The sequence below is a fragment of the Felis catus genome, chromosome A2, assembly GCF_018350175.1.
Source record: "Felis catus isolate Fca126 chromosome A2, F.catus_Fca126_mat1.0, whole genome shotgun sequence".
Classification (NCBI taxonomy): domain Eukaryota; kingdom Metazoa; phylum Chordata; class Mammalia; order Carnivora; family Felidae; genus Felis; species Felis catus.
The window spans coordinates 61,893,771-61,916,912 of NC_058369.1; the positions used below are offsets into that span (position 1 = coordinate 61,893,771).

The 23,142-nt window shown below is 61.9% G+C and overlaps 1 protein-coding gene across 1 annotated transcript; it reads left to right on the forward strand.

Annotated features, from left to right (window-relative positions):
• Positions 1-10,391: 10,391 nt before the first annotated feature.
• On the forward strand, positions 10,392-22,024 carry RAMP3 (receptor activity modifying protein 3). The gene is made up of 3 exons (XM_011280269.4): positions 10,392-10,546; positions 17,091-17,223; positions 21,399-22,024. The coding sequence occupies exons 1-3, from the start codon at positions 10,483-10,485 to the stop codon at positions 21,652-21,654; spliced, it is 453 nt and encodes a 150-aa protein (XP_011278571.1). The 5' UTR covers positions 10,392-10,482; the 3' UTR covers positions 21,655-22,024.
• Positions 22,025-23,142: the final 1,118 nt, after the last annotated feature.

Consider the following 23,142-nt stretch of genomic DNA (forward strand, 5'->3'; position numbering starts at 1 on the left):
CCTGAGCCAAAATCAAGAGTCGGGCGCTCAACTGACTGAGCCACCCGGGCAACCTGCAATAAAGTATTTTATTTAAAAAAATTTAAAAAATGTTTTATTTATTTTTGAGAGAGAGAGAGAGAGAGAGAGAGAGAGAGAGAGAGAGTATAAGCAGTGAGGGGCAGAGAGAGAGACACACACAGGATCTGAAGCAGGCTCCAAGCTCCGAGCTGTCATCACAGAGCCCGATGCGGGGCTCCAACCCACGAACCACAAGATTGTGACCTGAGTCGAAGTTGGACGCTTAACCGACTGAGCCCCTCAGGTGCCCCTAAGCACAACTTTTCTACCCACTGAGAAACGAAAAGATTCATTTGACTTGCTTTACCGTGATCTCCACTTTTTTGCGGCGGTCTGGACATAACGCCTGTGTTTTGAGTTTATCGGGTGTGTTTTGAGTTGGGAAAATTGTGGGTTTTGTGTGGTGTTGTGTCTCCTTGATTCTTCATGTTCTTTGAAGTTTTGTTCCCGCTGAGGCTTTCTCAGACCCATGGACACCCCCTCCACAATCCTTGCTGCCTCCTGACACAGAATTCTTAGGCGTACACGCTTTCTCTGTCCTGCCACTTCAAGCCATGTGCCGACCGCCTCCCATTTGTTTTCCCAAGCAGTCCCCGGCCCGCAGATTCGGGCTGGCTTCTGGGTACGTCACTGGCTGTCTGCAAAAGCTCTCTCTGCGGCAGTGGGAGCTTGGGGATGTGCGCTGGTGGTGGCCATGGTGTGTGTGTGTGTGCGTGCATGTGTGTGTGTGCACGTGCATGTGGATGTGTGCACACACGCGAGTGTGATGCAGAATGCTGGGGTGCCCTGGGCCGAGGCAGACGTGGGTGGGATGCCTCCCACGTCTGTGGGAGTTTGGTGCTGGTGACAGACACAAAGCCCTAGGGGGGAGCGGGCGGTTTCCTGCTCGGTCGCTGGGACCTCGGCCACCCGCTCCGCTCCCCTCGGTGTTGGACCGCAGCGGGGTTTCACCATCTCTGGGCTGGAACCCATGGCCCCTCGAAGTCACTGTTGTCCGTGGCTGGATGCCACGTTGTTTTTGCCCAGGGAGACATGAGCGACGGGAGCCTTGTTCGGCCACATTTGCGACGTTAACCGGTTTTTGTTCTTCAATGAGGGACGCATGCTCCTGCCTCCTGTTTTCAAAAGGGGGCCTGTTCCCCAAACGCGACCCTCAGCCTGGCACCTCGGGAGGGGTCCACACTGCCTTGTCGTGCCGCGGGTCCCAGCAGAAGCCCCTCGAAAGTCCCCCTGGCGATGGGAAGTGTCTCTCCGAGAGGCCCGGTGGCCCATGTCAGCAAGACTCCATTCAGCAGCTCCTGGTGTTGGCAGAATCTCCTTCCTACGTGCCTTGGGGGCTGGAGGTTTGAAGCCGACTTGATCTTTTCTGAAATGTGCAGTATTTATAGGCATCCAGACGGTCCTTCGCCCCGCTTCTCTATCTCCTCCCTGCCCGGTGCTCAGCTTTGCACTGCCAGCTCCCAGAGTAGAGCCCGGTGTCCTGGGTCTCACAGGGCCCGGTCCGTGCAGCCCTGACCCCTCCGGGGCCAATGCTGAATGCACAGCGACCCACTGAGTCGGCGCCAATGGGAGCCTTGCGCCGTTCGAGCCCTGCGGCAGCCCCACGAGGGGCTCGTCTGCTCTCTGCACTGAGCAGCCGGGCTTAGAGAGGCTTCGTAACAGACCCGGGAGTCAGGGGCCGACACAAGGTGTCCAGCTTCGAATACAGTCATTCCCTTATGACAAATTCTAATATTGGACACGAGTGGAAGTATTCTGCCCTGTTCCAGGTACAGCTTATGGCGAGGCTCGCTGGGATGACACAGAGACTGCCCGGGGCCGTGGCATATCCCACAAACGTTGGGCATGTTGGTGGCTGGAAGTCTGCTTCTCAGGGGCGGGTCGACCGCAAGGTCAAGTGTGACTTACAGGAGGCGCCGGTGATGATACCTTGGAGGCACTTTAGGGTTACGCCTCCCGGCCAAGAAATGCTATTTTGTGAACAGGAACAGTGAGTCCACTTCCCAGGGGGGGACGCTTGCTGACCTAGACACGGAGCAGTCATACAGGAACGGACCAATGTCTGGGCTCCGGATGGTCAGCGCGGTCAGCCCGCAGAGCCATATGGGAGGTCAACCCGCAACCAGAGCTGTGCGTGCCGACGGCGGGGCGAGTCTAGTCACAGACGTGATGGTCTCCACTGGCCCCTTCGCATCCGGGCATGGGACCACTGGGACCAGCTTGTCCCTGGGGCTGTGGGTGCCAGGCCCCTGTCTCGGCAGGCTTGGACAGACACCCCCCCCCGCCAACGCTCCTGGGGACACGGTTATTTCTCCCTCCCCTCCCCCTCATCCCAGGGAGGTTGCCAGGCGCTCAGAGGGCTTGGTGTGTGTGTGGGGGGGCTGATCTCCAGGTCCTCTGAGCCCCCTGAACCCTGTCTTCTGGTCCCTGTCTTCGTGTGCTCTCCCAGCTGTGGGGACCCCCCAATTCCCGCTGCTCCAAAGACCACCAGGCATTCCTCTGGGGTGTCTGAGCACTTCTGGGGGTGTCCCTAGGCTTTCTCTGGGCTGCCTCAGGGGTGTCTCTGGGGCTGTCTCAGGGGTATCACTGGGTTATCTCTGGGAAGTGTCTCTGTGCTGTCTCTGTACTCTCTCTGTGCTGTCTCAGGGGTGTCTTTGGGGGTGTCTCTGAGGTGTCTCTGGGTTATCTCTGGAAGGTGTCTCTGTGAATGTTTTGGTGAGATGTCTCTGGGGTGTCCTTATGGGTGTCTCTGGGGTGTGTCTCGGGGGGGTCTCTGGAGTCTCTGGGGTATGTCTAGGCTGTCTCTGGGTTGTCTCTGGAAAGTGTCTCTGTGCCGTCTCTGGGAGAGGTCTCTGTGCCGTCACTGGGAAGGGTCTCTGCCCCGTCTCTGGGCTGTCTCAGCTCATTTGCAATGGCCTCCTGGGCCTGGACAACCCCCCCCCCCCCCCGCCCCCGCCTCGGCTTGTGCAGGCTGCGCCCTGGTCAACCGGGCCAGGCATCTGGAATGTCTGCAGAGGGGGAGGGGTATGGAGGCGGAGGGGTGGGAGGGGTGCGGAGGGGAGCTGGATTCCAAGCTCACTGAACTGTAGTTGCTCAACTAAGCAGCGGCCTGCAGCCAGGTGTCTGGAAGCACGGTTGGGGACTGTGTCAGGGGCTTCCCTCAGGCCCGCAGCAGGGGCACCTTGCCGTCCTCCCGCTCTGGGGGGGTCATGCCTTCCTCTGGGCCGGAGCCCCAGGGTCGCCCGGAGGGCTGGTGCTCAGAGGCCCCCTGCCCGCGCCGGGCTGCCCTGCGCACCTTCGAGGGCACGTCCAGTGGCGCTGCGGTGGTGGCAGTTGTGGCCGGTGGTCACGACGCACCTGTTGCCCCCCACGTGTCCTCAGCACCTGGTACTGAACCCCGACTCCCGGAGAGAGGGGGAAATGAAGCTCACAGTGAGGCCTGCATGCCTGGTGCGGAGCCAGGTACCCGACCCTTCCCCAGAGCCCCCCTTCCCCGGCTTTGTGGCCGGTGGGCCCCGTGCATCGAGCTTCCCCCTAAGCCCCAACCCTGCAGACCCTGGGGTGCTCTCCGTCCTTCAGTGATGGGGGTGTGGGGCAGGGTCTCCCCTGTCAGAGGGGGTCGTAGCCCAGACCTCTGAAGGGCTGGAGCACACTCTGTCCCTCCGCAGGCCCTCCTTTTCTCGCGGAAACCGTGGCTCACCTGCCCCCGGGACCTGGTGGGGACCCAGCCCTGGTCAGGCAAAGGGAGTGGCCCGCTGACCTGGTCTCTCCTCCTGAAGTGCCCCTCATGGATGCACCGCAGCACGGTTTGTCATCAGATCTAGGGGTGTGTGCACAAGACACACATGTACACACAGACACACACCACAAACACAAATACACATGCACACATATGCACGCACATATGCATATGTGCACACACACGTGCACACCATACAAGTTCACATGCACATGCACACACCACACACATAAATACACACACATGCACATACACACATGCACATGCATAAACGTGCACACACACGTGCACAAGACACAAACATACATGTGCACGCACACATGCACAAACACCACACGCATGCACACACATGCACACACATACACACATGCATGTGCACAACACATGAAACACACACATATGTACACACACACTTGGGCTCGAGCAAACCCAGAAGGTACACACACACGTGCACATAGACTTACACACATGTGCACAACAGACAAGCACACATGTGCACGTACACACATGCATATGCACAATACATCAGACACACGCATATGCACACACACACACACACACTCACATACTCGGGCTGGAGCAAACCCGGAAGGTACAGGCACATGCACGAGTGAATGACCCAGACTCCGCACACGCTCCTGCCTCCCCCTCCTCCGGCCGTGGCCTCAGGACAGCTCCGTCACCAGCTGGCTAAGGATCACAGCCACAAGGACACCATTTGTGGCTGGACAGCTGCGCCCCGGCCCTGGGTGCCCCTGAAGAGGGGTGGTGGGTTCTCAGCAGGGGCAGGGCATCCAGCAGTGTGTGGGGCCGTCCCCTCATCAGTCCCAGGAGACGGCCGGAGCGAGGGTCCGCGTGACTGCACAGGCTGATGGTTCACACAGCACAGGGGCAAGAGCACCACATGCCCGCTCAGGCACACACACACTCACAACACACACTCACAACACACGACACAAAACAGCCCTGTAAATGCCATTTGTGGCCCTGCAGGAAAATGAGAGAATGAACTGAAAGGAACATACATTAAAAATCACTCCAAATCCCTCCAGATCCAGAAATGACCAGGAATAACACTGTGGCGTATTCTCCTCAAAACATTGTCGGGTGGATTTTACAAAATTGAAATCAAATGAAAGTAAAATTGCTTCGTTCACTTAAAGAGAAAGTGGGTGATGGTGAACAAATAGAATGTGGTCCATCTGTATAGCACAGCACCACATGTACATCACACGTACATGCACCATATACACATCATGCCCCTACACACACACATCACATGTACATCCGGACAGCAGAGCACCGTCAGCCTTGACAGGGGAGGAAGCCATGTGCACAGACAAACAAGGGGTGAAGGCAATGTGGAGAGAGAGTGTGTGTGTGATCATGAATGTGTGAGCATTGTCAGCCTTGACAGGAAAGGACGCTCTGACTCTGGAGAATTTGACACCGAGTGGAAGGAGCCAGACACAGAAGGACACGCGCTGGAGGGGTCCATTTCCGTGGGGTCTGGAGAGGGGTCCAGTCCATAGAGACAGAGAGGACACGGGGTTGGTGTCTAATGGGGACAGAGCCTCCGTGTGGATGGAAAAGGTCCAGGCATGGACGGTGGTGGTGGCCACACACAGTGTGGATGTGCTCACTGCCACTGGAGCGCGAAGGTGGCGAGGCGGGGGCCCTGTGCTATTGATGATGATGATGATGATGATGGGACCCAGACCCCTGGGTCCTGGGGCAGCTGGGAAGTGGCTGAGGGTGCCCCCTCCCTAGCCCTGGGCTGTGGGGGCCCCCTCACTGAGGACGATGGAAGTGCAGTGGCCACAGTCCGCCGGCAGAGGGCGCCAAGCCCCCATGCACCTGCGGGCTACTGTGGCCTCTCAGGCCTGGGCTTTGGGGGGGGGGGGGGGAAGGGGGGGGAAGCTCCCGGAACCATGGGGGCCTGCCGACCCCGGGCCCTCCCACATTGGTGCACACGCGCGAGACCCTCACACACTGGGACGGTTCTCGGAGGCACCGGTCACAGCCCTCCCCTTGGAGAAGAGGTCACGTTGGGGTCAAATTTTTCAAAACCTGTGTAAAAGTAAGAAAAATTACGGAGTAAATATCGTGGTACTAGCCTGTCAGTCCGGGCCGGCCTAAGCAAGAGGAGCCACCGGTACTGGCTCAGGAGTCGGGGAGAGCGCGACGTGAGCCGAGCCGGGTGGGAGCAGGACTGCACTGGAGCACCCACCCCACCAGATGAGCGCCCCGACCCGCGTTCACGGTCACAGCCACATGGGGTGGCTGTCAGAGGATGTGGGGCGGCTGCCTCCTCCCTGGGGTCCCGCAGATGGACAGCAGCCCCCGTAGGACCCCGCAGTGGCCCCGCCCCTCCCCTGGGGCCGTGGGATCTCCCCCTTCCCAGCCTGTGCCCTGTTGGGCTGCCAGGCTGCGCACAGGGGAGCACGACCACCCGGGGTCACCTTCCAGGGCTTGGCTGCCTCCATGGGGCCTGTGGCCCCTGCCCTTGGGGCAGGCACCTGGCCCACCCAGGGGGCTCAGGCTCGCCTGTGCCTGTCTCTTTCCCAGAGGACCTGGCTCAGGGTCCGGGGCCTGGAAAGACCCCTCCCTGAAGAGACCACATGCTCACCTTCCCTCTGGTGGCCTATGGTGGAAGGAGGGGTAAGGAGACGGATGGGATACTCGGTGTGCCTGCAGGCCTGAGGGAGGACGGTGGATCTGATGGCCTCAATTCTGTGATGGGGAAGTCACCTGTGCAGGGCCACAGGGCTGCAAGGGACCCATGGGGCCACCAGCAAGGACAGCGGCTGGAGGCCTGTGCCAGCCCTCTCTGTCCCCCCCCCCACATGCTTCCTCCTCTTCCCCTCCTCCCCTCTCCTCCTCCCCCTCCCCCTCCTCTTCCTCTTCCTCCCTCTCCCCTTCTCCCCGTCCTTCCTCCTCCTCCTCTTCCCCCTCCTTCTCCCTCCCCCTCCCCCTTCTCCTCTCCCCCCCTTCTCCTCCTCCCGCCTCTCCTCCCCCTCCTCCCCCTCTACTCCCCTGTGCCCATGTGTCTCATCATGGAGGGGCTCCCTTGGCCTTCGTCCTCACTTGTAATCTAGGAAGGAGGCAGGGTGGTTCTTTTCTCCAGGTTCAGATGGAAACTGTGAGGGTCTTGTGCTTAGAGGACAATGGAGCTTGGCTGGATGTACGTCTCCCCCCCCTGCCCCCAGCCTTTGCTCTAAAACCTGGAGCAGAGCTGCTGATCTGGACACCATGTGGGGAGGGGGCCGGGCCTGGGGGGGCGTCTAACAGAGAAGTAGATGAGATTAGTTCAAGCCTCTCGAAGGAGGAGTGAGCAAGTCGTTTCCAGAGGGAGTTTTGGGAGCTCGGGGTGGGTCCCTCTAAGAGCTGATTGGACCTGTTCTCAAGGGTGTGCGGGCTGAGCCGTGGGCAGCTGGGGAGGCATGAAACTCACCCAAGCGTGGCATTGTCCTCCTAGAGGGCAGGAGTAACAGGGGACTGGGGAGGGACCGGGGAGGGCTGGCTGTGCTGCAGGGATGCACCTTCTGGAGCTGAGGCAGGCAAGAACGAGAGCGGTGCTCCTGCTCAGATGCCCACTGACGGCCCTGGACGGGGCCGTGGTGCCCACGCAGGGAGAGGAGAGGAGAGGCACCAGGCAGGCAGGAGGATCCACGGTGGAGGGTGTCCCAGCAAGTGGGTGGCGGGGGGGTCAGGGTGGTCTGGCGGCTCGGCAGAAACAACTCTGAGTGTCTCTGTGGATGGGCAGGAAGAGAGAAGCGGGGTCTAGGCCTGGGGATAAGCTGGCCCAGGGGCAGGGGCAGATCCTCTCTGTGGCGAGGAGATGGCCCTGGGGGAGGCGCAGCTTGTGAGCTCTGGGAGGGAACCAGCATCAGTGCTGAGCGTGATCTGTCCTCTCTGCCCTGAGGCTTGGGGGCTGCAGCTGGCCTCTGAGACCTCGGAGGGATCCCATGTCGGCTTGGCTCTAGGAGTGGGCTGTCCTGTGGGGTGGGGGCTTCTGTCCCTGGAGGCATCCAGGCTGCAGCCCCTCTGATTGCTTGTGGACTCAACACGTGCCATCCTCAGACAGCCCCCGGGTCAGCCAGCACCCGCTGTCACGAGAACTGACCTCAAGCCACCTGTCTGGGTAAGGGGACACCCTTACACATGGCTTACCCAGCCAGTGGGCATCCATTCCCATGGTCCGGGCTGCACTGGGAGGCCGCCCTGCTCGGGGTGCGTTGAGGTTGCCCAGGTACCGACTCAGCCCGACCCCCCGTGGCTGGAACGTGGCGAGCTCTGGTCCTAGCAATGCCCACACAGCCGCGCCTTGTCCGTGTGAAGCAGCTCTAGGCAGCCCAGAGGGAGAGCCGCCAATCTCTCACGTCCCAGCCTCCAGGTCTCAGGATGTCCTTCTGCCATGATCCAGGGGTCCCGGCAGGCACTGATGCCAGCCTGGGTCCGAGCAGGGTGGCGGCCGCTCCCATGACCGTTGGTCCACCCCTCTGGTCAGGAGAGGAGCAGTGAGCCAGCAGCAGGGAAACAGCTCAGCACAGGAGGGGTCAGCATGCTCTGAGGGTGCCAGGACAGGAGTCAGGGGGAGGCGGGAGGGCCTCTGGGCCTCTCCCCACCCTTTCTCACTCATGCAAGCCCCCCTCCAGCAAACCCCTGCTGTGTTGGGCGCTGGAGCACTGGGGGAAGGGCGGGGGTGGGGGGGGGCGGTGGTCAGAAGCCTGGGCCCTGCCTCTCAGGGTCTGCCCCTAGTGGTGACAAGGGACATTCTTTGGAGCACAAGCTCCTGAGTGTGCAGGGTGGATGGAACATCAGAATGGGGGAGGGGAGAACTTCCCGACAGGTGAGCAACTTCCTCTGAGTCCAAGGTGGGGCATACGGGTCCCCGGGCACCGGTACCCTCTGCCGCTGCAGCCCTGCCTGGCCCTGGGCCCCAGTCCCGTCACGCTGAGCCCCAGCTACCAGTCTGGCACAGGCTTCTGGGTGCTGTTAGGCCTGTTCCTCTTCTCATGGCCCATCCTGCTGTCGCAGCCCGCTGCCTGTGTGGGAGCGCGGGGGTCTCTGGGGTCCGGCTGACCCTCTCCCAGGGAGGGACGTGCCCTGGTGAGCCCGCAGCCCCCTGGGATGCTGTTGGGGGGCATCTGTACTGTCCTCTTGCTTTGTCTGGGTTGGTGCGGGGCGTTTGAGAGGGGGTGACAGGCACGCGGCTGAGCCCAGCCCGCAGCCCCTCTGAGTGAGCTGAAGGCCTGGGTCATGGGAGGTTCTGGGCTGTTCCGGTACCTGCCCGCCCCACCGCCTCTGGGAGCAGGCTGGCAGGAAGGCTGATCAATTTTAATTAGCTTTAAGCCTCTGTCGAAGTAATTCTGGCTTCTGCCAGAAAAGGCACAGGAAGCTTCGATCCCTTACTGAGCGGCTTCCTCACACAGGAAGGTCCAATCCACTCACAGGGCCAGGAGTGCTGTTATTGTCACCACAACCTGGACCGTGGGGTGACCCCATGAGGTGTTATCACTCCCCACCCCTAGCCCTCAGAGAGGAGGAGGCTTGTCTGGGGAGGAGGAGCCCACTGGTTCGGTACCCCTGACCTGGGATGCACCCCGACATCCTGGCCCCGCTCTGTGAGCCCCTGCACCAGTACATGCTCCCTGGGCTGGACTGTGGGCACAGGAGGGCCCTCCCTGCAAGATGCTCAGGAGTGACAGCGACCTGTGACAACGTGACTAGGTGTCCACTGGGACCAGGATCTGTGCTAGGGACTGAAGGTGACAGAGGTGACCAAACCAGATGAGTCCCCCTCCCCCACTCCAGGCCCATGACACACTCCTTGCCGTCAGGTCCTCTGGGTTAGCCAGTCGCTTTCCTGGCCCTCATTTTGTCCTTTGAGGTCTCCCAGCGGTCACAGGACGGAGGCCAGGAACTGAGGATAGGCTTCCAGCCACCGGTGGCAGGTGTGTGTGTGTGTGTGTGTGTGTGTGTGTGTGTGTGTGTGTAGGCACGCCCGCTGCACCTGCCCAGGTCCCCATGCCTCTCCACCCCACAGAGGCGTGCAAAGGCACAGGGAAGCCCCCAGAAAAGGATCCTGGAGGCCTGGGGCCAACAAGGACTCGGGGATCAGCCGCTGCACTCCGGTGGCCCCTTCCCGCACCAGCGCACTGAGCTCCCCGCCCCTCCGCCTGCAGGCTGTCCTCGGGCTGGAGCCGCCCTCGCGCCACCAGCCCTGCAGAGCCTCTCACAGGCTCTGAGCACAGCACTCCCGCCCGACACCTGCCTACACCTTTCCGCCGCCAGGCGCGCTCCCAGAGGCCGCCCCCCATCACCCCGCCAGCCCCCGCCCCCAGCCTGCCCCCGGCCTGTTAACCCACGCGCTCGCGCGGGCAGCACCCCCAGAACAGGAGGGCCAGGGATCACACCCGGGGTGCGAGGCAGTGTCTTGGGGCTGTGCGTCCGGGATAGGGGGCGAGTCCTGTTGGAGGGAGGGCGTGCTGGAGGGGGGTAGCGCGCGTCCTGGGCGAGCGCGCGTTCTGGAAGGAGTGTCCCCAGGGGGTGGGCGCGTCCCCGAGGGGGAGGGTGCAGCTAGGGGCGGGCTTTCGGCGGCCCCACCCTCGACCGCGTCCCCGGGCGCCCCCCACGCACCCAGCCCGGACCGAGCCGACCGCGCGCCACAGCCATCGGCCATGGAGACGCGAGAGCGGCGGCGCCCGCGGTTTCTGCTGCCGCTGCTTCTGCAGCTGCTGTGCGGTAAGGGGACGCGGGGTCCGGCTCCGGGACGCCCCGACCCCCTCCGGGGCCACGGGGACCCGCGGGCTTCGATTTCCAGCACCCGCGCCTGGCCGCGCCTTTGCCGTGCACGGATCCCGGCCTGCCCGGCGCGCCCGGCTCCGGAGGGGCGAGGGGAGACCCCGGCGCCGTCCCCAGCCTCCGCGGGAGGGTCCTGTCCGCTCTCCCCGGAGGAGCCGAAGGCGACCGACCGGCTCTGGGAAGGGAGGCGCGGGGGGTCCTGCAGAATCTGCCCGGTCGGCTCCTCACAGCTGCGATGTCCCTGGAATCGCCGCCAGAGGGCTGGGGACGGCCTGCCGTCGCGACACGGAGTGAGCAGAGGCGGTCGGCTGCCGCTTCCCTGTTGGGTAGTGAGCTCCCCGTCCTGGGGCTTTCGCGTGTACACCACTCTCAGGGCGTGGGTGAGAGGAATCCAGACCCCCGTAGGGCTCGTCCCTTCCCCGGAGGACAGCCCTTCAGTGTGTGAAAAGGACAGGGAAGGGGGCAGCTCTCTGAGGCTTCCCTCAAGATCTTTCTCCAGCAAGAAAATGGGGCTCCAGGGAGGAGACATTGTTTACGAATCAGGAATGGATTGAATGAAAAGCTGGCTTAGGAAAATTTTAGTAGAGAGATGATCCAAGATCAAGTAAGAGGGTGTGTGTACTTTTGGGGAGGGCTTGTTTGCAGAGGCTTGCTGGGCAGGCTGCTGAGGTGAGGTGGGCAGCCTGACCCCGGGGCCGGGGGCCCAGGGCCCCTCTGAGGGGCCACTGTCCCCTGGGTCCTTTGGGGCATCAGCCTTGCCCTCTCTGGCGCATCGCCCTGGCTGTGAGACGCCAAGTTGAGCCTGTGTGGAGTCGTTGTCGGCTTTGCTGGTTTGGAACTGGCTGCAGCTGTGAGAAAGGACCGGTGAGCCCCTCGGCTTCCCAGTCTCTGGGCTGTCCCCCCCCCCCAAGATGTCTGGGTGGAGGGACTGTGGCTTCGCCTCACATCGCAGGGTGAGAGCCTGGGGTCAGGTGGATTTCTGGCTGAAGGCAAGAGCCTGGTGCGTGGCGGCTTCGGGACATCGGGAGCACGTTGACTTGGGGTTGCAGGAAGCCTAAAAGCGAGCCCCCTGGACTGGAGCTTTGGCTCCTCCAGGGAAGGGAACCCTTGCTTTATTCCTAGGACCTGCTTTCAGCATGGGATCATGAAGGACCAGACCCAGACCCTACACACATCCGCGTTACCAACACGGGGCTCATGTCTGGAGGGCCACCTGGCCCGCCTGGGGTGGGTCCGGGGCCTCCCTCCCCCGCCAGGGTGGGGCCAGGCCAGCCTCCCTGCAGACCCATCCCAGCGCTGGTCCTGCCAGAGCCAGGGTCTTGGGAAGTGGCTGCTGGGCGGGCGAGATGCCCGCTCATGGTCACATGCTGTGTGTCAGAGGTGGGGCTGAGCTCCGGATGGTGCTGCATCGGGAAGGAGGGTCCCAGGGCTGCGACATCTCTGTGGAGTGGGAGCCCGGCCATCCAGGGAGCAGGTCCAGCTGGGGGGCCGGTTCTTGCCGGCGGAGGCCCATCCGGCACTGGCTGTGAAGGGCCGGGCGAGGAAAGTGAATTCGGGTTTCTTGGGCAAATTCCAGAACTCCATTCAGACACAGCAGCCAGTGTGGTGGTGGTGACTCCCAGCTGGGCCCACTTGGCTGGGGCTCGCCCATGCGCCCAGTCCCCAATTGCGCTCTTGGGTCCGAGTGCGAATCCCAGGGCCTCTCTGCAGCTGCTTAACCTCAAGATCGTAAGGCACTTACCGCCTCAGTTTCCCCTGGTGCAGTGTGGATACAGAAAGAGGAACCTGGGAAGGACTATTGTGACCTTCAGTTGGAGTCTGTCGGTTTAGTCCCCATACCCCATGCCTGCGTAGGGGGGCTTGGGCGTAGACCGGGGAGAGCACTTGGCAGCGCCTGGCTCACGCACCGTGGGAAGCGGAGTCGGGCAGCGGCTGTGGCTCCAGGGGCTCACGGCACCCCTAGACGGTGTGAACATAGCACCGAACATTTGCCGGTGGTAAGAGTCATGGTGTCCTCATGCCCCGTCCTCTCCTGTCACTCTGACTTGTAAGGACTCAGCTGGGCCCAGGTACCCCAGTGACACAGTGACCGCGCAGACATGGTGGCTGAGAGGTGCCTTGCAGGTCTCCTGAGCCCACTCCTCGTTTTGTAGATATGAAACCGAGGCCTGGGATGAGGAGGGCCCTGCCCAGACTGCAGGGGCAGGGGCAGAACCTTCCAGAAGCTATGGGCACCTAGGGAGCATGAAGGGCTCCCATATTTCATTTCCAAGTGGCGTAAAAGGCCTTCCTCCGGGAAACACATCCTTTAGGCTGCTTCTCGTTTCCTGGAGCCCGGGAGACCCTGAGACAGAAGGAGCACAGACCTGTCTTCTCTTTGTTTCCCCGATGGACCATTGGAAGCAGTTTTGTGTTTCATTCGAATTCCCAAGCCCGCCACTGATGCAGCCGGCGGCTCCCTGGCAGGAGGCTGCGTCTCTACCTTCTGTTATAACCCTGGCTGGGCTGTTGGGTTTCTCTGGGAGCCCAGGTTGTGCACAAGAAATGATGCCAGAACGCCCCCTCCCTCACCCAGGACACTTCTGGCTGGTCCGGCAGGTGTCCCGCGGTGCCCGCCTCGCGCAGGCCCAGGGGTGGCGCTGTCCTGGCACCTGCACAGCGCGCCTGCGGTCCTTAATGGCACGTTTCCGACCAGCCCTGCCCAAGCTCCTGCTGCTGTGGGGTATGGAGACTCTGGTCCAGGAAGGAGGAGGAGGAGGGAGGGAAGAAAGGGGGCCCAAGGACAGGGGGAAGAGGAGAACAAGAGGGAGGAAGCGCTGAGCTGGGTCTTAGTGGTTTGACAGCAGGTGGTTAGGGCACGCTGGGGGGTCCAGGGGCTCCAGGCTTAGGGGCTCCGGGTCCAGGTCCTGGGGACAAGGGGGTCCAGAGGAGCAGGTCCTGGTGTCGGGATCCAGTCCAAGCAAGCTCTTGCTGGGAGGTGTGGCAGTGGCTGGCAGGAGGTGACGGCATGGACCGGTGTGGGAGACTTGGATGGGATGCTGAGATGATCCCACGAGGGAAAGGCCAGGCCCAGGGATGGCTCCAAGCACCGGGTGTGGGGAATGCTGGTGGGCTTCCAGCACCCATGGTGGGACACCCACTGGGGAGCTGCAGAGAAAGGTGCCTTTGGAATAGGGCGGCAATGGGAGACAGGAACACAGGCTGGCTTCATCATTGTCCCCGCCACGTGGCCTCTGGGGGCCTGTACTCCCCAGAGTCACTAACACCTGGCCTATGTGGCCCTGGACCCGGGGCTGCCTTCCTGCCAGAAGGCTGGGCAAGTGCAGCTGGGCAGGGTGGGGGGAGGCCCGCCCTGCACACCCTGGCTCATGTTGACTGCACTTGGCTGTGGGAAAGTCACTTTTCCTGTGGCTTTTTTTTTTTTACATAGAGATATTTAGCATATTGTTTTTTTATGTTTATTTATTTTTGAGAGAGAGAGAGAGAGAGAGAGAGAGAGAATCTAAAGCAGACTCCAGGCTCTGAGCTGTCAGCACAGAGCCTGTCGCGGGGCTCGAACTCACGAACCATGAGATCATGACCTGAGTCGAAGCCAGACGATGAACTGACTGGGCCTACCCAGGCACCCCTCCTTTGGGTCTTTAAACCGGGGGGATGGGGGCAGCAGGCATGTTGCTGTTCCTCAGGCAAACCAAGGATGGGGTTGGCATGAGGGTGTCAAGTCCAGGCTGGTGTGACATGCCCCTGGGGGCAGCTCTGCAGGTAGGTGGCTTGGGCTGGACTCCCCATCGTGTTACTGGGCAGGTGGGTGCCCTTCCCCGCGTGGTGACCCTGTCTTTAAGTGCCTCTGAGAGGGAGACCTGACAGGACAGGGCACTCTGTGGAGATGGCGAGGCTCCTCTTGAAGGCACGTAAGCCTGGGTCTTGGCTGCTGCTTGCCTGGGACCCTGTGATGCAAAGTCTCTGAGGTTGGGTTCAGGGGGAGAGCACTGGAGTTGAAAACTTGGGGTGTCTAGGAGGCTCAGTTGGTTAAGTGTCCAACTCTTGATTTCTGCTCAGGTCATGATCTCACAGTTTGTGAGATCGAGCCCTGCATCAGGCTCTGTGCTGACAGTGTGGAGCCTGCCTGGGATTCTCCCTCTCTCCCTCTGCCCCTCCTTCACTTGCACCTGCGTGTTCTCTCTCTTTCTCTCTCTCAAAATAAATAAACATTAAAATAAAGAGAAAACTGCCCTGGGAGGCCTGCACACCAGTCTGGCTTGGGAGCCACCTTTCCAACCACACTGCCTCTCTTTCACCCCTAATAACCACGGACGCCCACCCCCTAAGCACAGTGCCTTCTGACTTCATGGCCTCCTATCTATACTAGGCACTTTCCCACCGTTCTTACTGATTTTTTGGTCTATTCATTTGTTCTGTAAATTGTTGAGAGAGGAGTATCAAATTCCCAGCTATAATTGTGGATTTCTCATTTTTCCCCTTGCAGTTGTGTCCATTTTTGCCTCCTGTGTTTTGATGCTGTTATTACGTGCATACATGTTTAGCATTGCTGTGTCTTTTTGGTGAATCGAACCATTTATCATTATGAAAGCCCCTCCTTATCTCTGGTGATATTCTTTGCTCTGAAAGACACTTCGTTCAATACTCATATAACCACCCCACCTTTCTTTGGATTAGTAGCAGCATATGTCTTCTCCCATCCTTTTCCTTTGAATGTATTTGAGTCTTTTTATTTAAAGTAGGATGCTTGTGAACAGCCATGGTCGGGGCTTGTATATTGATCTCATTTAACAATCTTTGTTTCTCAATTGGAGTGGCTAGACCATCGACTCTAAATCTGACTATTGACGTGGTTTGGTTTAAATCTATCATTTTTACCATCAGTGCTTTTTCTCTTCTCTTTTCATCTGTCTCCTTTTGGACTTAATTTTTAAGAAAAACTTCTCATTGCCTTGGCCTCTTCACTATTCCCTTCCTCTGTCCCCCCAGAAGTGCCCTTGTGGTCACGGGCCCACCCTCTGTATGACACACAGCCCCTCCCTGAGCCGGCAAGGGCTTCTGGGTCTGTGTGGTGGGAGCATCAGGAGGACTGTGGCCTCCCGTGGGGACTACCTGGCCTGCAGGGCAGAATCGGAGTGGTTCCGAACCTGCCTTTCCTGGTAACAGACATTTCTTTTGCACTTCCTGCGCTTAGAGGGAGCAGCACTCGGTAGAACACGTGACCATAACTTTGCGCTGCTGCCCTCAGGACCTGATCATTCATTCATTCATTTGTTCTCTCGAAAAGTCTTTTCGGAATAGCAATGAGGCGCTGGTGGTTAGGGGAGTGAGGGAGCAGCCGGCAATTATCAAACACCTACAGTAATGACATGGTGAAGACGGGAGCCTCTGTGGGCACATGACTAACGCCTGTCAGCACAGCCCCCTTGTGCAGCACGGCCTGTTTCCCTCACTTTACAGATGGGGAAACTGAGGTGAGCTGGTGACCAGTGATGCTGGGTGTGAGCGTGGGTCTGCCCGGTTCTGGGTGTGGGCCTTTCTCCTGTTTCCTTCCCCGTGGTTTCTCCTGCAACACAGTACCCTGTGCCAGGACACACATGACAGGGCCGTCCGTCCAAGCACACACATACACAAACACGCATGTACACATACACTCACAGATACCCGGACACAGGTGGCAGGGCTGTGTGCACACATACACGTGCACACGTATGCACACACCCCAGAACACACACTGCAGGGGTCATGGGAGGGAAGTTTATGAGGGGGGCCTGACACTTGGAAGGGTGCCTGGGGAGGGAGGGTGGCCGGTCCTGAAGGAGACAGGTGGGCACTGTAGGTGGGGAGATGAGCTGGGGGAAGGTAGAGGTGGAGGGATCGGATCTGGGGGCAGAGGTGGGGGGGAGGGGTATGCTGGGAATCCTGGGGGAGCCTGGGGGGAGGGCGGCCAAAGATCTGGCCTCAGCTTTTGGAACATGAGTCCCTGTGTCACGTTGGCCCTGGGCCTCATGCAATCCAAGGCACTGGTTCACATGTGCAGGGCCCCTGCCGATGCCCTCATGGTCTTGGACAGTCAGCAGACCCTGCGGATCTTTCTGGGGACATGCTCTGGGCACCCTTGACCCTCGAGCTGCAGTGGGGCCTCTCTGCCATCCCTGATTGGTGGGACCCACTCCCCACCCCCATCACACCCCTGTCTGTTCTCGGCCTCCTGGACCCCCAGGAGGTGCATCCCCTGCCCTCCCTTGACTTGTCTCCCCACCCTGTGGGAGGTCACAGCCATGGGAGGTCCTGTCTTGGTGACACCCATGTGGAGCCCTTTTTGCACTGGCTTCCACCTCCTTGGGCCACACGGGAGGCCAGGTAAGGGAGGAAGACCCAGCTGCCTGCAGGGCGGGGTGTGGGGGGGATGTCACAGGAGGGCCCCAGGGTCACCTTGCAAACCATTTCTAGCAGTGGAAGGACCACACTGTCCCCTCTCTAGGTGGGTGTCCCCGAGTGGGGGGCTGCAACGAGACGCGCATGCTGGAGAAGCTGCCCCAGTGTGGGCAGGCTTTCGCCGACATGATGCACACAGTGGACGTCTGGAAGTGGTGCCACCTGTCCGAGTTCATCGTGTGAGTGTCCCGGTGCCGCCCCTGCTGCCTCCTGGCCCTCCTGGCTGCAGCCCTGCACGTGCCACCCTTCTGTACCCACCCCTGCCCTCCTCTGCCCTCCCGGCCTCGGCCCTGCCCCTGTCACCCTCCCCTGCCCTCCTGGCGGTGGTCTTGACCCTGCCGCCCTCCCCTGCCCACCCCTGCCCGTTCCCAGCAGGCGCGGAAACTTCACTCTGTTTGGTTCAGGAACAGTTCCCTCACACCGACTGTGCCGGTCCGTGCAGGGGGTATGGGTGTGGACCTTGCCGCCAGAGCCACTGTCTGCCGGGGCACTGGGCATGGAAGCCCCTAGAACAGCCGTTGGGGATGGAGAGCGAGGGGGTGGTTTGGAGGAATACGGGCTGATGCAGCTGAGCAGACCCAGGGCTCCTAGGGAGGGCGGGGGCCCCCGGCAGGCATGGGGCAGGGACAGCGCAAGACCGTGGTGGCCGCCAGCAGAGCGGGAAGCTGAAGTGGGAGGGTGCAGGCAGGGTGGCCGGCCCATTACTGACCATCTGCGAGGAGGTAAAAGCCAGCGCGTCTTGATGTTTGATGCAAAGCGCGATCCCAGGCTCCTTCTTGTCCTGGGAGCCCTGAGGAAGCTTCTGGAGAAGGAAGCTCGGACGTCAGGCTTGGAGTGGACACATGAGGAGGGCCAGGGAGGGTGAGATGTCACCGCTAAGGCCTCGACGAGGAGGTCAAGGAAACGTCCAGCCCTGGGGCCAGAGGACAGGGCCGGGGGCCATCTGGAGTCGGAGAGCCAGCGGGAGCCGACTTCCCACACCTGCCAAGCCCGGCCCCACGCCAAAAGGGGAGCTGACCCCCAGAGCCCTGAGTGGGCAGCACAGCACCCGAGGGCCATCTGGGGAGCCGCTGCGGGTCCAGAGCCCCTCACCGAGGCTTGTCCTCCAGGCTGCTGGGACTGAGCCGGGAACCTGGGGAGAGTGGCTGGTCCCCTGCTGGACCCAGGAGGTGACCCCTTGGGTGAGCCTTCTTTTCTGACACGTAGGGGAGCGGGGGTCCTCTCGGAGGGCCCAGTGGAGCCCGGGAAGTTTCCAGGCAACCCTTTCCCAGGCCCGAGCGCCCACCTGCTGTGGCCCTTCCTGGTTGGGAACCTCCCATGGGACAGGAACCCGAGACCCTAGTACAGCAAGAGGGGTACCCCAAGGCCATACTACTGCCCCAAAGACAGAGTGACAAGCAAGAGAGGAAGTGCTCCAGACACAGAAAGAGCCACTGGGAGTGAAGCATGGGGCTGAAGCTGAATGTGGGAGGAAGTCTCCCAGGAAGCAGGGGGCGGTCAGGGGCCAGCCACCAGGCCTGGTACCCTGGGGGCAGGAATTCTAGAAAGAGAGTAAGGGGACACAGAAGGAACTCAGGGACACTGCCAGGCGGGGATGTGGGTCTACAGACCCCAAGGGCTCTCCGGGCACCAAGGGCGTGGACCAGGGAGCGGGCCACGAAGGGGTAGGGCCACGTGTGCAGACAAGAGCGGGCTGGACACATGGGTGAGGAATCAGGCCCCATGTAGCCCTGGAAACCAGGAGATGGCGGGCCGGGGCTTCGGAATTCTAGAATGCACTTCCCAGCCAATCTGTCCTCACGAAGACACCATCAGACACGCAGAGCTCCTACCTCGTGTTTCCGGGGCACCTTTGCTTAGGCACAGGTGTGGCTGTGCCCCCTCCCCCCACAGATGAGTGCAGAGTGGGAGAGAGAGGGGGAGCCCCCGAGGGGCCAAGGGGTCCCAGGGGCAGCGAGCACGAGGTGTGGAGGGCGGCCTGCACCAGGGCCTTCCACGTCTGAGGTCACTGCTCTGTCCCTGCCCTGCAACCAGCTCATGGAGGATGGAGACTCCCGCCACCACGTCCCCGTCCACCCTGTCAAGGGGTGGCCGCTATCGAGGTTTCCAGATGCCCTTCTCTGCTGCCTCTGAGCAAAAGCACAGGCAGCAAGGAGCCAAGCAGGGGACGTGTCTGCCTGGTGGGGGAGGGCATCTGCGGGGAGCTTCTGGGCTGTGTGCGCCCCTCTGCCGTCTGGGCTACAGCTGCACCCCGGGAGGGGGAGGGAGGCTCTGGGAGCCGCAGCAGGGGGGGACCGGGGAGGCCCTGGGTGACGAGGGGACGCGAGGACGAAAGATACGGAGCAAACACCTTCTTCCTTGTGAACAACACCCCCAGTTCTGTGTCCAGCCTGAGCCGGGGCTGGTGAGTTAACAGGGCTTGGGGCTGCGGGGATGGCAGGAGGCCAGGAGCCGTGTTGTCCGCAGCCCTCGTCGTGTACCCAGCCGACTGGCAGCGTTGAGAGGCAGCAGGCGGGGCATTTTGCACGTGGCCCTTGTGAGTCGATCCACGGAGATGGGTCCTGTGCTCAGCTCTGTGTGCACCTGCACGTGTGGCCCCTTGGCTACCCTACTGGGTACGTCCTAGGAACCCCACTTACAGAGGAGAAACTGAGGCTCAGGGACATAAGAAATGTGGCTGGAGGAAGCCTGTTTGGTGCACTGTTCCCAGCTGCCCTCTGGGGGCGTGGGGTCGGGCTCTACTACCTGTGTCCCTACCTCGTCTCAGCGCCGCCCCCCCTCCCCCGGAGCCTGGGGAGGGTGGTGGTGGCCTTCTGGGAGGCAAGGGAGTCAGAACACAGGGCTCCTGGCAGACCCGGGGACGGGGGCTGCTCCAGGCAAAGGCCTTGGCCGGGTGTCAGGTCAGATGCCTCCTGGGCGGCAGGTCGCTGAACCTGGACATGTAGGGGATGGTCTGGGGGTCCTGGGCTTCCCGCGGACCTGTCCTGGGTACATCCCAGGCTCTGGATGTGATTCAGGCCGTCCCCTTTGCTTCCGGCTCTCTTTAGGCCGTGTGGGCTCTTCCTCATAGGCCTTACCTGGTGCTGGCAGGAGGGGCGGGCGCCGGGAGGGCCTGGCCAAGTGGGTCTGCTGCCCCCATCTCCTGTCCCCGTTGGGCAGATGGCGTCTGTGCAGGAAACTCCTTGTGGGAAGCAGTTCCTTCCTGTTGGTGGCTCAGGCCAGGCCACCTTCCCCAGGACAGTGCGGGGAAGCAGGGGATGGGGCGCAGAGCCTCAGGCCAGCCTCACCCCAGCCTGTGCTCGCCCTCCAGCTCCCGCCCTGTATGTGGGGCTCAGCCAGGCAGCAGCACGGGCGGTGGACAGAGCGGGTGCACCCCAGCAGGTGTCCGTCTGGCCTTCTCTCCAGAGCGTCTTGGATGGTGGGTGGCAGTCGAGGCCCCACCTCCAGAGGCCACTAGTGTCCAGGGCCAGACGGGTCCTGGTGGCTGCACCTTGTCAACTGTTAGGAGACCGTCCAGATCCCACCTACTGGACAGATGAGGCTTTCCCTGGGTGGTTTGCTGATGAGGGACAGGGAGGCCCGTGGGGGGAGGCGGCTCCAGCCTGTCCTGTCTGAGGGGGCTGTCCCCTCCTGACCTGGCAAATGAGGCAGCTGGCGCTTGGCCTCAGAGAGACCCTCCCCTGGGGCTCAGAGAGTGTCCAGATGATGAGGGCCCTGCCGGTCGTGCAGCGTCTCCCTTGGAGAAGGGGCAGGCCTGTGTCCTCTGGGCAGACCTGGGAAGGCTCTGGGGGCTCTCGGCCTCTTGGGTAGCCGGTCACCACCTGAGGTGTGGGCGGGACTCAGCCTCGGGGCTTCCTTGCTCTGGCTGCTCTTTGTTGAGATGCCAAGTTTGGGGTTGGGCTGGAGGATGCCTGGGTCTGCGCAGAGGTCATCGTCACTGGCATGGGGGCATCCTGCCAGGCCCAGTAGAGCAAAGCTGTGCACCTGGGGGAGGTGGTGAGGCTCGGGGAGAGCGGGACTGAGCCCCGGGGCAGAAAGGTTTGCGGCAGGGCAGGGTCCCCTCACCCTTGCCTCTGGGAAAGAAGGTAAAGAATGGATGCCTGGGTCCCAGCAGGTCTGACAGGGCCCGGAGGGCGCTCCTGTCTCTGCTGTCCAGACATACCTCCTCCCTCGGCCCCCTTGGACCGGGCCCCCTTCCCCTGCCCTCCTCCCCCGGCCCCCTTGGACCAGGCCCCCTTCCCCTGCCTTCCTCCCCCTGGCCCCCTGGGACCGCGTCCCCTTCCCCTGCCCTCCAGGGTTAAGGCCAGCAGGAGGGGGCGCAGGGAGCCGGGTGGTCACCGCTCTGCCTCCGCAGGTACTACCAGAGCTTTACCAACTGCACCGAGGTGGAGACCAACGTGGTGGGCTGCTACTGGCCCAACCCCCTGGCGCAAGGCTTCATCACCGGCATCCACAGGCAGTTCTTCTCCAACTGCACGGTGGACAGGGCACAATGGGAGGACCCTCCAGACGAGGTCCTCATCCCGCTCATCGTCGTGCCCGTCCTGCTGACCGTGGCCATGGCCGGCCTGGTGGTGTGGCGCAGCAAACGCGCTGGCCAGCTGCTGTGAGGGCGCCCTGAGGGGGGGGCGGGGAGGCAGGGCGGGGGGGCCGGAGAGCCAGCGGAGGCTGCGGCGGCCCCCCCCACCCCCATCCCATCTGGCTACCTGCGAGCCTTATGTGGCTCACCCGGGCTTGTCCTCTCCTGGGCCTGGGAAGAAGGCGCACCGAGGCCGGAGCTGTGCGGGGAACGATTGGCTGCTGCTGCGCCCTCCGCCCGCGCTGGGCTGGGGCCTCCAGGGTTTCCGGGCCCTCCTGACCCCTGCCCAGGCACCCTGCCCTGACCCCAGCCCCGGCCTGGCTTGGACCCCACCTCCCAACCTGAGCTCCACCCCTGCGCTGACCCACCCCCTGTCCTGACCCCACCCCCTGCTCTGACACCCCCCCCCCCCCCCCCCCCCCCCCCGCTCTGACCCTACCTTCTGCTCTGACCCCACCCCTGGCCCTGATTCCACCTCCTGACCTACCCACCGGGCTTCACCCTATTCTGTCACTGCTATGGGTCCCCTGGCCTGGCCTGCCCACCCCCACCTGCACTGGGTGGGGTAGATTGTCAGCTGGGTGTTTGTACTGCCTGGTGCCCTGTGTCTGAGCCCTCCTGGCCGAGAGCCCATGCTCATCCTGCGGCCAGAAAACCTGAGACTGAGGGTCAGGCCGGAGTCCCCCGGGGGCCGTGCACTGCCTGAGACCCCCTGTCTGCACCCACAACCAGAGACTGGGCTGCGGTGGGTGCAGGCCTCCTTCCTAGGCCCCTGCGAGCCAGGCCCTCTGAGCTGGGGTCCTGTGAGCCCCAGTGCTGGCTGAGCTCTGTCTGTGCTGTGTGCTTTCTCTGAGTAAACAGTCATCCTGCTTGTGGGGCATCCTGTTTTATTTCGGGGTATTCAGAGAGAGTCCCGCCTCTTGGGGCTGACAGGTCCTCATACCTGTTTTCCAGATGGGGAGTGGCTGGCTGTGTCCCAGGGTGGTCTCTGGGATGCCGGCTGGTGGCTCCTTGCTGGGGTGAGTGGTGGGGCTGGGCTCCGAGGGCGGCGAGAGAGACCTGGCAGGCAGGTCCCTTGTCCTCCCGAGGCCATGCTCCTCTTCCAGCCAGGCTCTTGGTGGTCTTCACCACAAGGTCCCAGCAGAATGGAGCAGGCAACGGCTGGATCTGGTGGGCTGGGATCTCGTGGGTTGGGATCTTGTGGGCTGGGATGTGGCGGTCCCCTCCCAAAGGCTCTCTGCCCTCACCTGGCCACCAGAGCCTCCCTGCTTCCCCGCTGTGTGACTGGGTCCCTGCCTTGGGGAACCCTTGTCTGTCTGTCCACCGTGGCTCTGAGAATCATCTCTGGCTGGAGGTGAGGTATGAATGTCCTCTGCTCAGCTTTGCGGGGACGACAGGTCACGGAGCAGCCTGGGAGGTCTCAGAGTCCCATGTTCGGTGACCGAAGGAGAGAATGTGTGGCCCCTGCTGCGGGCGGGCGGGTGTTCCTCTGGGTCTCCCTGGGCTGTGGCATGTCCCC